This window comes from Artemia franciscana, chromosome 1, assembly GCF_032884065.1.
Source record: "Artemia franciscana chromosome 1, ASM3288406v1, whole genome shotgun sequence".
Taxonomy (NCBI): domain Eukaryota; kingdom Metazoa; phylum Arthropoda; class Branchiopoda; order Anostraca; family Artemiidae; genus Artemia; species Artemia franciscana.
Window position 1 is genome coordinate 49,794,551 of NC_088863.1, and position 16,115 is coordinate 49,810,665.

Here is a 16,115-nt window from a genome sequence, read left to right on the forward strand (position 1 = left end):
TACAAAACTCTTCAACTCCTTACGGTATATACCCAGCTAAAGTGTAATCATAACATTAAAAGTAAGAACATCGAACAAAACCAATTAGCGACCTGTAAATGCAAATAATGCACAACTTTAACGCTTTTGTACATAGGGCCTACTGAGCGTAAAACACTGCTCAACCTAAAAAGGCATAAATCAGTCGGTTTTTAGGCTCGACATAAACTAAGAATCATGTAAGTAATGTAAATTGATTTTTTTTCTCATAGAATGATGGAAAAAATAGGGTCGTACATTTGACAGGCGGAAAGAAACCGGATTGTTTTTTGATTTATCGGTCGATACTTGAAACGAACGAATTCAAAATTGAGTGCTGCTATCTGTTGTGCAACAGTGTCTAATTTGCATCCAATTTTGAGCTTGAAACTAAGAATATCAGATACAAAACAGGATGTCATGCTATGAAACCTTAAAACTTTTTGACGATGAACCACTCCCAGATTTCAAGAACTGATCGTTTTTTAAAGCCATCGAACGAAAATGACGAAGGCAAGTAGAGAATTATTAAAAACATCTGGTTTACAACATTCCAATCGAAAACTAACAAAGAAAACGTGATAATTGAGGAAAGGCGTGGACAAACAGTGGTTAAATTGAATTCAAATTTAAGTTTAAAAGATGTAGCGTAGCTCGATTAATATTTTCAATTTGACTAGGAATTTTTTTTCAAAATAATGATTGAGTGGTTCAAAGACCAAATTGATTAACTGTATCCTTGTAATTTTGAAAATTCCAGCTGAAGCAATTCATTGATTCCAAGTCTTATTAAGTTCACATAAAAGTTCTCAATGGATAGGCCAAAAATAATCAAACAATTCGTGGTAGCGAACTGTAAGTAAGGAGTGACCCGGCTCAATACTAACCGAAGCTTCAAAAAACTGAATTTTGATACCAATTGATACATAAAAAATTGGATTTTTATGCTGATTTTAAATATATAAGTTTCATCAAGTTTAGTCTTACCCATCAAAGGTTACGAGCCTCAGAAAATTTGCCGTATTTTCGAAAAAAAAAAGAGAAAATACCCCCTAAAATTCATAGAATCTTATTGACAATGACACCATCAGATTCAACGTATCAGAGAACCCTATTGTAGAAGTTTTAAGCTCCTGTCTGCAAAAATGTGGAATTTTGTATTTTTGCCGGAAGAAAGATCACGGATGCTTGTTCATTTTTTTCTTCTTCTTTTTCCTAGGGGTGATCGTACAAACCTAGTGGTCCTAGAATATTGCGAGACGGCTCATTTAAACGGAAATTAAAAGTTCTAGTGCTCTTTTTAAGTAACCAGTAAATTGGAGGGCAACTAGGCCCTCTCCCACACTAATTTTTTCCCAAAGTCATTGGATCAAAATTTTCAGATGGTCAGTTTGTTAAACATAGTTGAAAAATCAAATAGTTATGTCATTGAGGACGATTTAATCCCCCACAGTCCCCGGGGGAAGGGCTGTGAGTTATGAAATTTGCCCATTGTTTACATAGTACTGTTTATTGGGAAATATTCAGACGTTTCCAGGGGGATTTTTCTGGTCGGGAGGAGGAGGTACGTCGGAGGATCTTTCCATGGAGGAATTTTTTATGGGAGAAGAGAATTTCCATGAAGGGAGTGCTGGATTTTCCAGCTTTATTTAAAAAAAAAAAATTAAGCAAAAAAAAAAACGAACTAATTTCAACTGAAGGCAAGGAGAAACATTAAAACTTAAAACGAACCTAAATTATTACGTATATGAGGGGTTTCGTCCCCTCTTCAATACCTCGCTCTTTGCGCTAAAGTATTTGTAGTAATCTCAAAAGAGCTATTCATTCTAATTAAACTGCCTTTGTGATTCATGGGTCATTCTTAAAGAATTGGGAAAAAATTTGGACTTTAGCGTAAACAGTAAGGTATTGACGAGGGGGCGAACCACCACATATACCTAATAAAATTTTACCATTATGGAAGTTCATGCGTAAATTAATTCGTAGGCCTAAGTTACGTGTATTTATTACCAATAAAAATGTTCGTAAATAAGATCAGAAGTTCTAGTGCTCTTTTTAAGTGAACACAAAATTGTAGGGCAACTAGGCCGCCTCCCCCCTTTTTTCTCAAAATCGTCCAATCAAAATTTTGCGAGAGTCATTTAGCCGAAAAAAAGTAAAATTAATATGCAAATTTCGTTTTAATTATTCATGCACGGTGAACCAAAATCAAAATCTGCATTAATACAAGAAATTTCAGAAATAAAATAAAAACATGTGTTGTTTTAACTGAAAGTAAAGAGCGACATTAAATTTAAACGAACAGAAATTATTCTGTATATGAAAGGCGCTTTCCTCTCCTCAACGCCCAACTTTTTGCTCTAGAGCTTTTTATTGTTTTAAAAATTAGATTTGTGAGAAAGAGTCAAACTTTAGTTTAAAGAGCGAGGCACTGAGGATGGGACATCCCCTTTCATATAAGGAATAATTCTGTTCCTTTTAAATTTTAATGCCGCTCCTTAATTTGAGTTAAAATAAACTTGTTTTTTTTTTATTTAATACCCTAAGAATATATACCCCAAGCACATTCTTTGTATAAACAAGCCCATTTCTTCCCATAAGATGATTGATATATTACAATCAAACTAGCAATGTGACTCGTCTGCCAATTTTTAAGATGCTTGATTGGTCTGGGATCAATTGTCTTATGGAGTAAAAAGAAACAAAATATTAATTAATATCTTGTCCAATTAAGATCATTTTCGTTTTCAATATTGTAGCTTGATTGTTAAATTTAAAAAAAGGTATGGTTCTTATGCATTATACCGTCAACACTCAAGTTTACTATGTGTAAAACTTGAGAATAAAACGGTTTTATCTTTCTGTATTAAGAAACAATTAGCTTACGCTCAGTGGAAAACATGTGGGTGGGGGTTAAGATACCCCCACCTCCTAATTTGCAAATATGTAGCCCAAATTTGTTTCTAAAGTATTATATTTTCATCATGTCTTTTCATTAGGACTAACATAACTTCAACTCTTTAGTGTTGGCAGTATAATACATAATTACCAAAGGAATTTTTACGCTAACATTTTAGGCATCAGAGTATTTACTATTAAGCAAACATATTAAACTATCAAATTGCCATACTTGAAGCCACATCAATCAGGGTATGGGAGGTAATTGCCCCTAGGTTTCGCCAAAAAATGTCTTTTGGTATTTTTATAGAAAAAATAGGAAAACCGACAAACTTTATATGCTGCCATAGGTTTTGAATAATACATTTGCATTCCCCAAATTTCCGTCAGTTGACGCCACCGTTTGTTTGTAATATGAAGTATGCAAACAAAACGACAAAGTTTTTATATAAGGTCGTATAATAATTTTAGTTTGTAATAAGGTTGTATTTAATTTTTTTCAGTTACAATTGACTTGAAAAAAGTCATTGATTTCACTTTAGGCTTTTACTAGTTTAATCTTAAAATGTTTGAAAAAGAAAAATGGAACAGCTGAATAAATGCTGGCAAACTCAATTTTCAGTCTATTAGAATTAGTTTCAATTTTGAAACAACTTAAATTTTGAAATCATACTGATGGTAAAATTACCAATGCATTGGATAAATCTAATATGACCAATGGTTTTCAATACGAGTAAAAGAAAAACACAATAGGTTGATATCGTCCCAAACATATACGCCCAGCTTGACGTTATTTGAACGACTCCGACCGATGATGTATTTCTCGGTGTGTAAATCTACCTTGCAGTACCAAAAACATCAAAATATTTTTTTCCTCTTGTACCCATCTTTTGTCAATTCATGACTGACAACCGCGTATTTTCCAAAGTTTTACTTTTCATTGTTTCAAAATTGTCATGTTGTTCCGACACTACCTCACTTTTGTTGGTGTTGCCAGTTGAACAGTGAAAATAAATACGGGAAACTAATTGGCTAAAATTGGCAGTGCTTTTCGTCCGTAGAAATTTAGATATAATCGGTTTGTTGATCCCCAAAGACAACTGCACTCTCAAAGCTAAACTTTTTTAAGCTGTTTGGTGCAATATGTTTTTAGCTGATTTTTGCTGATTTCTCATCCACGTTCCTTTTTTTTAATTTGACATTCGATATTACCAAAAACTGTCTTACTGCATTTTAAGTGCTTTCTGTTCAAAATTGAAGTTGCAATTTGCTTGATTTCTCTGTGATATGCATATGATTGTGTACGTTTCTACTGAATCATTTAAAAGAAATCACATTTCATTTTTACTGTCCTTGGTATTCAAATAGACATCAAATTTTTTTTAATTGACGGCTTAATTTTTTAGCACCTGTAAGAAGCTCCCTTGGAGTGCCTGAATCAACCAAACCTTCAATTTCTAGTCAAACATCTGTCGGATCGTCTATAGGGAATAGAATAGGAAGTTCAACAAATAAGCAAAATGGGCCCGTAGATTATACACGATATGTTAAGCGGTTTTCAAGTGCTTTAGACTGTGGTAACAGTCACTGTAAAGATCTCAATTATAGGTAAGTCTCTTTATACTGAATTTAATGAAAGAAAAAACAATTTATTTCAACTGGAAGCTTTGAGTGATAGTAAATCTTAAAACGAATAGAATTTTTTCCATATATGAAAGGGTTTCACCTCTCCTTAATACCTCGCTCTTTGCGCTAAAGTTTGACTTTTTTCTCAGTTCTCTAAGAACAACTTCTGAAACAGAATTGCGAAGAATAATAATAATAATTAGAATAAGAAGAAGCTTTTCAAAAGTAAAAAAAAAACATTTTCCGTGACGGGTATTTTCAGGGGGGTATTTTCTGCGCCGTCCACCGAAAAATGGAGTGGTTAAGGTAGAATAATACAAATAAAAAGAATTTTGTGTAAGAATTTTTACAAATCCCCCCTCCTCCGTGCAAAATTTTCTCCCGGAGAAAAGGAACATGGGGAGGGTCTAGTTATCCGACCATTTTTTTATTACTTAAGACGAACGCTAAAACTTTTAATTTTCCATTCGAATGAACCCTCTCTTGATATTTTAGGGCCATTAGCTCGATAAAATCAGTCTTGGAAAAAAAACCCACACGCTTCTGTGATCTTTCTTTTGGCAAAAAACGCAAAATTCCAATTTTTCGTGGAGTGGATTGGATCACTTGAATTGTTGAAGGTGTTTCCCCTCTTTTTCGAAATTCAGTCAAATTTCCTCAGGCTCGTAGATTTTTGATGGGTAGCATTAAACTTAATTAATTTTATATATTTGGAATCAGCATGAAAAAACAACACTTCAGGTGAATTAATTGTTATCAAAATTCCTCCTTTTACTATTTGGATTTTTATTAGGCCATGTTTCGGTTACTACCGGGCCAAGTCGCGTCTTACTTACAATTTTTTTTACCATGAATTGTTGTATACATCCAGAAACTTTGAAAAGGCAGGTATAATTTTGAGACAATTTCTTTTCTTTAGTTTCTCTTTCTTTGAAAGGAAAATACGACTTTTCTAGCATTAATTCTTTTTTCGGGTGTGTCATGCTAGGATGCATTTGATAATGAAACGTTTTTATCGAACAGTTCGCGGTAACGAACTGTAAGTAAGGAGTAAATAGCGACGAAGACCACACTGCCTTTCCATAACAAACAAATACAACGTATAGACAATAGGGAAAATTTCAAGACAGTGGAAATTATTTCTGTAGATATTTCGGCCCTATGTCCAAGGGCCGTCTTCAGCACAATACAAGAATAAGAGAGAAACTATATATATATATAAAGAACTTACATCAAATTGTGAGGATTAAAACTGAATAATTAAAAACACTTTTTAAAACTTTTTTAAAAAATAGCCCTAGCATCCTTACTTCAACGAAGTTCAACCAGGACTCCAATTCCGAAACTCTAATTGTAACCGAAACTGTAAAAACGGAATTTTAATACCAATAGATATATAAAAAAATCTGCTTATTATGCTGATTTCAAGTCTATAATTTGCATTAAGTTTAGTTTTTCCCATTAAAGGCTACGAACCTGAGAAAATTTACCTGATTTAAAAAAAGGGGGATTTCGAAAATGTGGAATTTTGAATTTTTTGCCAGAAGAAAGACCACGAATGCGTGTTTACTTGTTTTGTTTTTTTCCAGGGGTGATCGTATTGACCCGATGGTCCTAGAACATCGTAAGAGGGCTCATTCAAACGCAAATTAAGAGTTCTAGTGCCCTTTTTAAGTGACCAGAAAGACTGGAGGGCAACTAGGTCCCCTCCCCCACCCCTTTTCCCAAAATCATCCAATCAAAATTTTGAGGTAGCTATTTTTTTAATTGTAGTTGAAAGGCCCAATAACTATGGTTTTAGATACTATATTTAGATATAACATGGCCATTGTTTACGCATAGTATTTCTTATTGGGAAGTATGTTTACATTTTCGGGGGAGGACGAATTTCCTGATAGGGCTTTTTCCATGATCGAATTTCCATAGGAAATTTCGAGGGGGTGAACTTGTCAAGAGAAATTAGACACTGGGGGAATTTGCTTGAATTCCTACACAAAATTATTTTTATATATCTTGCTTTCTCTTTTCCGTCTGAATTTTCCGCTTGGAGTAATTGTCTAGGGTAAATTTTACCGGGATTGAATTGTTTAGAGGATATTTTCATGGGGATATCTCCGTGGAGGCGGGACCAGATTTCCTGGCATTATTTATAAAATCGATCCGAAATTAAATATAAAAACTGCAAGTACTTCAACTGCAAGTAAGGAGCAACATTATAACTTAAAACGAACAGAAACTTATGTATACGAAGGGGATTTCCCCTTCCTCAACACCTCTCTCTTTATGCTAAAGTTTGTGCTTTGTCCAAATTCTTTAAGAACGACTCCTAAAACTCAATGGTTGTTTAATTGGAAATATTAGAAACTTTTTTAAAGTTCCTAAAAACTTTAGGGTAAAGAGCGAGGTGTTGAGGAAGGGACAATCCCCGTAATATATGTAATTATTTCTGTTCGTTTTAAGTTTTAATGTTGCTTCTTACTTCCAGTTGAAAAATTTTCTTTTTTTTTATTTGATAGCAATAAGAAACGAATAAAATTTAATGCCTTATCTAGACTAGAATTTCTGGACACATTCTTGGTAAGTAATTCTTTCTTGTGCATTATTATATGTCAGTATGGATATTTTACTTGTTGATATATGTTTTATATTCTATCCGTTCGCAAGCTAAAAAAAAAATTGGTTGACTTAAAGCACACAAACACTTGGACAGTCTAAAGCATGGAATGGCATTAGTAATATTTACAGCAACAAAAAATAATGAATAAATAATTAGAAACTTGAAAAACCTAAAATAGATCCCTCAATATGACTTCTGCATCTTTGGCAGGTGTCAGAAAGCGAATTACTTTTTGTTTCCAGACAAAAGTTAATGATGTTAGGAATTGGAAGACTTTCTACCTGATGTTTCTTAGTGTCCCCTCTACTGGAAATATTCTTAGAAAAACAACAGAGGAGTATTTTATGAGTGACAAAAGAAAAAGGCAAACAAATTATCTATGCTTTGTTTTTCCAAAATAAAAGCTAAAATTCGTTCGGATATAATGGTCTTGTCTAAATTAAAGACAGCAATTCTTCACATATTTTCAGGCATCCAACTCTTGTTAATTTCTTATTCTCTTGGCTAACATTATAGTTGCACGCTATTGTACTTCTTTTTTTTGTGGAAATCAAACAAAGTGTGTTAGTTACAAAAATACCTTGCATATATTTTTTTTTTGTGTGTGTGTGAGACTTGTTCTCATTCTAAGATTTCGGAAAGAGTCGGTTCCGCCGGTTCGCCCCGCTGCATAAGCGTCTCGTCATGCTGATTCCGATCCCCCTCCCCCATCCTCGAAAATATGTCCCTGGTTGAATGCATTTGTGTAATCCTTCGGGCTCTGAAGCTATAAAATTACGATCACTTAACAAATGCATATATTTGCTGTTTTTTTTTTTTTTTTTTTTTTTTTTTTTTTTTTTTTTTTTTTTTTTTTTTTTTTTTGTCGGATTAGATAGGTCTGACTATAGGACTTGGGAAGTGTAGTTAAGCTATTTTCGTAACCTGCAAGAATGTTTCTTATATAGTTAATTATAATGAACAAGATTTTTAATAGTCAGGTCTTGGTTCAAATTGAAAAGCAAATGCACAAGCGGCCCTTATATAACAAATAACATTTCAGTTCAAATTTCTGTTCGACATATTAGTCTCTCTTACAGTAAGAATGACAAGAGGCTGATGGATTAATTTTTTATCGGCTTTTCTTTTTAGAGAGCATTTTCATTGTGTTGATTGTAACCCCAGAGTATTTGTGAAAAAAGAAGAGATGATACGTCATTTCAAATGGCATAAGAAGAGGGATGAATCTTTGCAACATGGATTTATGCGATACTCGCCAATGGACGATTGTTCGGATATGTTTTCTCAATGTACTCATAATAGAAAGCAGACGCATTATCATTGTTTAAAGGCAAGACTTTTGATTGCTTGTTATTTTGGGTAAACCAAACTGCTAAAATAAATTTATACTGGGGAGTGGCAGGTGAGTCGTGACTGCTTTTAAATTTGGATGTTTGGCCCCTTATGAGTGTAGGTTTAGGTTGATTTTCGAGGTTGACTAATTACTTTTTGTCTGGGATATACATTACCACCATTTATTACCAAAATAGTGTGTGCAAAATGAAAAACCGAAGATGGATCAACACTACTTCTACTAACAACTAACCACAGCATCAACCTACTTTAGGCCAATACAGCTACGTACATTCTTCCTCTATCCAAATCTACTTAAAGTGTCCCTCTGGGCACCTCCCAGGAAGTTCCCATTTCAATTAAATCTTTCCCTACGACATCCACCAACCCCAATCGAAGACAACCTGCTTTTTGTTTAGCTCTAGAAGGTAGGCCAAAAAGTACCTATTTGTACTCTCCTTCCTGGTCAACTCTGGTTTAAAGCATAAGATCTGTTCTAAGTGTCACATGTAACATTACGTCGCATGGTATGCCAAATGCCTCGGTACGCGTACTGAATAGTGCCTATCTTCTATTTTCAATTCGAATTATAAGAAGGAATTGTCCGTTTGCTTTCTTTCTGTTTTTTATGTAGTTTTTTTGTCTAGAAGAAAGACACAAAAAAAAAACAGAAAAAAGAATAATTCAGCAGTGCCTTTGGGTGTTCTAAACTTAAAATATGTCTTTTTTAGTTAGAGCTTCTACTGTTAACTTATTTAATGATATGGTCCACCTAATAACTTATGCTATGTTAACGGGCATTGCCTAAAATTTCTCCTTAAAGGGTTAAGAGCTTTTTAGAAATGAAAGCTACTCTTAAGTATTCTCGGAACTATAGGTTTTATAGGTGTGTTCTAAGGGGTAATAAAAAGGGAATCTCTTCGCTTTTACTCATAGAACTTGGAGATTTAAGAGTCCAACTCTAATTTAGACATTTCCCTAGTTTTCAGAGGAAATCATAAATTTCAGCCGAGCGCGAAAATTACAGCATAAACTTCTCGAAAACGATATGACATAAAAATTTAAAACTCTTGCTTTCAAATTAGGGGAAAGGCAATAACATTTTTTATTGTTTTTCATAAAATCCTTAGAGAGAAAACTTCTAATGCTTATCAGTCCGTATCCGAATAGAAATCCATCAAGTGTCTCATTTTCCTATATGACTAAAGCTATATGCGTTTACCACTCTCTCAGAATTTTGGTGCAAAAAACACAGACAATTCGTTTTCTATGTTTTTGCTGTAGGACACAATGTATTTAGATTTTGACGTAAAGCAAATGAATCACCTTGAAAAACTAGGAAACGGTAGATTAGTCGTACAATGTTGAAATTACTGTTTTGGTAGGGATTATTATCTTGCGTTGTTGGTGTTACAATCAGTGAGAGAAAAAACAAAAGATTAAAACTGGTATGTCCGAAAATAACTTGACTATAATCCTATTTTTGAAGATTAAAAAATGTGCGATAAAGTATAGCTTTCCAACCTTGGAGGAACGAGGAAATATGTTGTTCAAGAATAAATACAGAATAAACTATTTTTTCCAATAGTTTGTGGTAACGAGCTGTAATAAAGAACGACCCGGCTCAGTAGTAACCGAAAATTTTAAAAAACGGAATTTTTATACCAATAGATACATAAAAAGAATCGGAGTGTTATGCTGATTTTCAAAAAAAGAGGGAACACCCCCCCTAAAATCATAAAATATTAATGAAAATCACACCATCAGATTTGGCGTATCAGAGAACCATTCTCTAGAGGTTTCAAGCTCCTATATGGAGAAACGTGGAATTTTGTGTTGTTTTGCCAGAAGAAAGATCACGGGTACGTGTTATTTATTTTTTCCACCTTGGGTGATAGCATCGGCCCAGTCGTCCTAGAATATTGGAAGAGGGAGCATTCGAACTGAGATTAAAAGTTGTAGAGCCCTTTTTAAGTGGCCAAAGAAATTGGAGGGCAACTAGGCCACCTAACCCTGCCACTTTTTTCTCAAAATCGTCCGATCATAATTTTGAGATAACCATTTTCTTCATCATAGTTGAAAGGCTAAATAACTATGCCTTTGGGTATAACATGACCCCCCCCCATCCCCGGGGGAAATGTCTAATTTATCAAATTTGCCCATTGCTTACGCATAGTACTTGTTATTGGGATTCATGCATATATTTTCGGGTGGAGGGGGGGGGGATTTTCTGCTGTTGGTTTTTCCAGGGGAAATTTTCCGTGGGGAGGAAAGTTTCTAGAGATTGAACTTGTCAGGAGAAATTATACATTGCGGGAGTTTGTCAGAATTCTTATACAAAATTCTTTTTATGTGTCTTGCTGTCTCACGGATCACGGATGAACAAAGATCTTGGCTGTGTGTTTATTTATTTATTTTTTTTTTTAGCCAGGGGTGATCGTATCTACCCAGTGATCTTAGAGTTTTGCCAGAGGGTTCATTCTAACGGAAATTAAAAGTTATAGTGCCCGTTTGAAGTGACCAAAAATATTGCAGGACAGCTAGGGCCCCTCCCACGCTCATTTTGCCAGAAGTCACCGGATCAAAATTTTGAGATAGCCATTTTGTTCAACATAGTCCAAAAACCAAATATTTATGTCTTTGAGGACGACTTAATCCCTACAGTCCCTGAGGGAAGGACTCCAAGTTATGGAATTTGCCCATTGTTTACATATAGTAATGGTTGTTGGGGAGTATACTGACGTTTTCAGGGGGATTTTTTTGGTGGTGGGAGTTGTTAGGGGTAGGGGGTACGTGGGAGGATCTTAACATTGAGGAATTTATCATGGGGAAGAGAACTCCCATGAAGGGGCGTTGGATTTTCCAGTATTATTTAAAAAAAAAATGAGAAATTAAATAAAAACAAGTTTTTTCAGCTGAAATTAAGGAACAACATTAAAACACAAAACGAACAGAAATTATTACGCATATGAGGGTGTTCGTCCCCTCCTCAATACCTTACTCTTTACGCTTAAGTATTCTTAAAGAATTGAACAAAAGGTCATTCTCAAAGAATTGAAACACAATTCGAACTTTAGTGTAAAGAGCGAGGTATTGACGATTTTGTGAACCCCCTCATTTACGTAATAAAAACATTCGAATATAGAAGTTCGTTACGTAATTTAATTCGTAAGTTATGTGTATTTATTACTAATAAAAACGTCCGTAAATAAAATCAAAAGTTCTAGTTCCCTTTATAAGTAACCAAAAAAATTGGAGGGCAGTCAGGCCCCCTACCCGGCTCCTTTTTTTTATCAAAACCGTCCGATCTAAACTTTGAGAAAGGCATTTAGCCAAAAAAAAGTAAAATTAATATGCAAATTTTGTTTTGACTATTCGTGTACAAGTAACCCAAAATCAAAACCTGTATTAATTCAAAACGTTAAGAAATTAAATAAAAATAACAAGTTTTTTTTAACTGAAAGTAAGGAGCGATATTGAAACTTAAAACGAACACAAATAATTACGTATATGAAAGGGACTGTCCCCTCCCGCTGTTTACGCTGAAGTTTGACTCTTCATCACAACTCTACTTTTTAAAGCAACAAAAAACTTTACTGTAAAGAGTGGGGCGTTGAGGAGGAGACAGCCCCTTTCATATTCGGAATAATTTCTCTTCGTTTTAAGTTTTAGTGTCGCTCCTTACTTTCAGTTAAAAAACTTGTTTTATATTCAACTAATTACAGAACAGACATTTCAGGCAAGAGGGGGGTCTTTGTATCTTGCCCGCCCTCCTGGTACTTCTTCGTTATTACGATTTTGCCAACAAAATTTTGTTGTTCTTTTAATTTTTCTCGATGTTTGTTTTTTTTCTGCAAAATTCTTCTAAAGAAGTGAAATTTCAAACATTGAGTCTAAAATAAGTACCGCTTCAAAGCAGTAGGCCTTCGCATCCTTCAAGACAAATTGTTTGGCCCCTAACCACCTGTAAGGTATTCTCTGCATTAGGCTATGATCATAAGTGCATGAAGAGGGATTAAGGAATGCCCCCTTTCATATTGGTACCAAGAAAATTTGACATAAAAACAAATTGGGCTGAAAAAGTCATTTGTTTCGTTTTTAGCCCCGCTCCCCATAAACCTCGTGTCTGTATCTGTGTCTATACGAATAAGTGAACCTTCATATAGAGGAAGAGAAGAAAGCTATACCTGCCCCCTCTTCTGTAGAGATTAATGGTTAATCACAAGAAGGTAAAATCACTGTTTATTGGGAATAAGTCGATGTTGTCAAATCAAATTGAGCATAATTGCGATTGAAATTTTTATGGCCAAATTATTGTCATACTCTGCGGAAAATGTTATTTCAAAGTGGCATGTGGTCAGAAACTCAGGGGTTTTATAAAAGACTTCCAAAGAGTTTTGAGCTCGTTGGATTCCTCAAAATTAATAAAAAAAATCGATTTGAGCCATTTTTTCTTTTAGACATAGAGGGGTCAAACGTGTGACTTTGTTGGGGTGAGATCTATTTTATTAATATAAAACACCAAAAAAACTATACTTCCCTTTGAATGAGCCCACTAATAATATTTAAAGTCATATTTACACAAAACCACAAAAAAAAGTATCCATAATAATCATTCTCAGGAAGAATATGCAACTTTGTATTTTTGTCGTTTGAAGGCTGAAACCTTCTCTCTGGGGCTCACAATTTTCATCAAAAATACACCAGTATTTAGGGTTGTTTCTTCTTCCCTGCTTTTTAACAAATTATGCCGTTTTTTTATATGTCATATAACTGTTGATGATAACCTTAACACTTGTCACAGCTTGGGTTCAGGATAGAAGTTGAGTTCTTTTGATGTAAATATTTCTTATAAACTTTGGTTTTATAGTTTCAATTTCCTTAAAAAAAAATAATTTTAAACTCACTGTTGAACATGAACATTTTGATCAGTTCTAGGAAATTTTTTCTTGCCTTTGCAATTCATCCATGGTTTTTATTTGATTGATACACTGTTTCGGTATAATCAAACGTTTTTATCATCATTCTATTTCTTTGTGCATGCAACGCGTTCCCTGCTGATTAAATAATTAAAAATAAAACTTTCTGATGGAAGTAAACATCGCAGTTGGAACTGAAAACGAACCAAATTGACGCTTTTAATTTTTAATTATTCAACATTTATCTTTAAAAATCGACTCTCATTTTTTTTGTATGTTTGTATAATTTGAAAACCAGCAGCATTCTAGGGATGATGAATTAACGCTTTGCAGCCCAAAATGACAATTAGCTAAATCCATCACAAAGGTTATAATGAATGTGATTATCTCCTTCAAAGTTGGGTTTTGATGAGGAACGAAATTTGGCGAGTCCTAATCCTGTGTTTTTTATTCTTTTTTTTAGAAGTCTAAACTCCGTTTCAAATTGGAAAATTTAGTGTTTCTCTGTACTTAAATAACACATTTGATATGAAACTTGATAGCTTTTCAAATAGTATATTATAATTCAACCAAACTTGTTACATCAAAGTAAGAGTTTTTTTGTTTTTTTTTATAAGTGTAATACTTTGTATGCAATCTTGATATAGCCGTCATTTGTGACACGCTGTTTATTTTTAAACAAGTCCCTGCTTTGCATTTCAGGTATCTTGAATATTTTGGAATGGGCCTTCTTGTATCTCGCTTTCCCTCTACTTTATAATAAAGAAACCACTTGGATTTTTTTTTAATAAACGAAGTTCTATAACCGGGTGGCTCAAAATGTCCCTATCCATCCGAACGGAGTCATTCAAATTCAAGTTTTACCTAGGCTATAGTTTCAGAGCTTTAATTGAGGCGTTGTGCGCTGGTGTAAAATATCATAGAATTAAATCTATACTCAGAGGGGGAATGGAAGCTTACCCACTCCTCCCTCAATAAAAAAAGAAATAATAATTTCAAGATGGTTGGTTTGAAATAGCAAGCAGGCTAACATACAGTTGTTGAACTAAAAAAAAAAGAAAAAAAAGGCAGCTTAGGGAATTTTGCAGCTTTCTTACGGTAACTTACAAATAAAAACTTCCTATCAGTTAATTACGTACTCAGAAGGCCTGAACCACTCATAATATTTCTAATCTACTATAATGTTTATCCATATGGTTTTTTCCTGTAAGTGCAATATTATTTCGGTAATACTTTATATGCAAGCTTCGTATGAAAGTGAGTTTACAGACTGAGTTTTAAATTAATCAGGTATCCCCATGAATGCAATCAGAAAATCTCCCATGGGGGGGATGGGTGCTACTTTGAGCAAATTCTCACACAAATTGACCAATCAAAACGAAAATAAATATAATATTTCAACACCACGTACCAGCAGATTCTTACCCAAAGGTTATAAGCTCCTTAAAGGACAATATGCTTCTCAAATGTGCCAGGGATGTTCAAAAATAATGATGGTCTTTCTAAGTAGACTCCATTCTATACTCAGTTGGCTTACGATACGTTTGGAACGATGAAGTTTGTGCTGAAGAAAGCAGCAATACTTCAATGACGCAAAGAATAACGCTACGAGACCATGAGATCCAGAAATTGAATGTTACTTTTAACAGGTCAGAGACACTACTTGGTATGGAAAAATAAGATGAAGTTTTAAAAAGGAGTTTTAGTTTGATTTTGAACTTCCGGGAGAAATACCAAAAACTTGGATAAGTTCCGTGCTAATTGCTTACCAATCCATAGAACAAAAATGTTTGAAAGAAGAAAGCAAAGAAAGGATAGAGATATAGGCACTTAGATTTTCCCCCATAAGGCAATGATATTGCCCATGTGTACCATTGAATCATTGCCTTGAAACTTCTTAGTTATCTATATGTATAATTCTGTAGTTTTTAGGAAGAGTCGCTATAGAGGGCAGGTCGTTGTGCATAATTTTTTTTTTTCTAATGGAAAATCATCAATGTAGTGATCAGAGGTAGTCTTGCTCCATAACAGTATAGGCCAAATGTTGGTGGCGAAATAGTTCGAGAACTTGACAAAGTATGTGATTTGTTTGCTCATCATTTCTCGAAGACTGGTGAAACTTTTCAGATTGAAGCAGCAGTGAACAAGGAGTTGCTGACAGAAGAATCTACTTTTGAAGACCTAAGAAGTCAAGATTTTGAAATGAAATTAGAACCCTGCTATTCTGTATAAATAAAGAAAATTGTTTTTTCAATAAAATCAAACAGCGCTGAGACCGATGGCCTCAACCTAAGAATTCTAAAATCAGTGCTTTCGAATATTCTTCCAGTACTAGTATTTTTGATAAATCTGTCAATGGTAGAGGGCCAATTTCTTCATTCGCTGAAAATAGCCAAAGTCATCCCGCTTCCAAATTCTGGTACTCAAAGTGACCTTTCAAATTGGAGACCTATGCCAATACTACCCATCATTTCAAAGATATGTGAAAAAATAGTGCACAAAAGACTACACGAGCTTCTAACGAATTGCGGATTTCTGTCTGAAACTCAATTTGGTTTTAGAAAAAGGCATTCAACTGTGTATGCCGCTTTAAATTTATTCGATAAAGTAAACAACGCTTTGGAAAATACTTATTTTTGCATGATAATTTTTATTGATTTTAAGAAAGCTTTTGATACTGTTGATTTTGGAATTTTTGTTGGATG

The 16,115-nt window shown here is 34.1% G+C and overlaps 1 protein-coding gene across 1 annotated transcript in view; it reads left to right on the forward strand.

Moving 5' to 3' along the window:
• LOC136030992 (uncharacterized) overlaps positions 1–16,115 on the forward strand; it is a 193,069-nt gene that overhangs the window by 69,801 nt on the left and 107,153 nt on the right. Inside the window, exons 6-7 of the mRNA XM_065710155.1 lie at positions 4,323–4,524; positions 8,291–8,489. Coding sequence (XP_065566227.1) covers positions 4,323–4,524; positions 8,291–8,489 — 401 coding nt within the window. The remainder of the gene's footprint in view (positions 1–4,322; positions 4,525–8,290; positions 8,490–16,115) is intronic.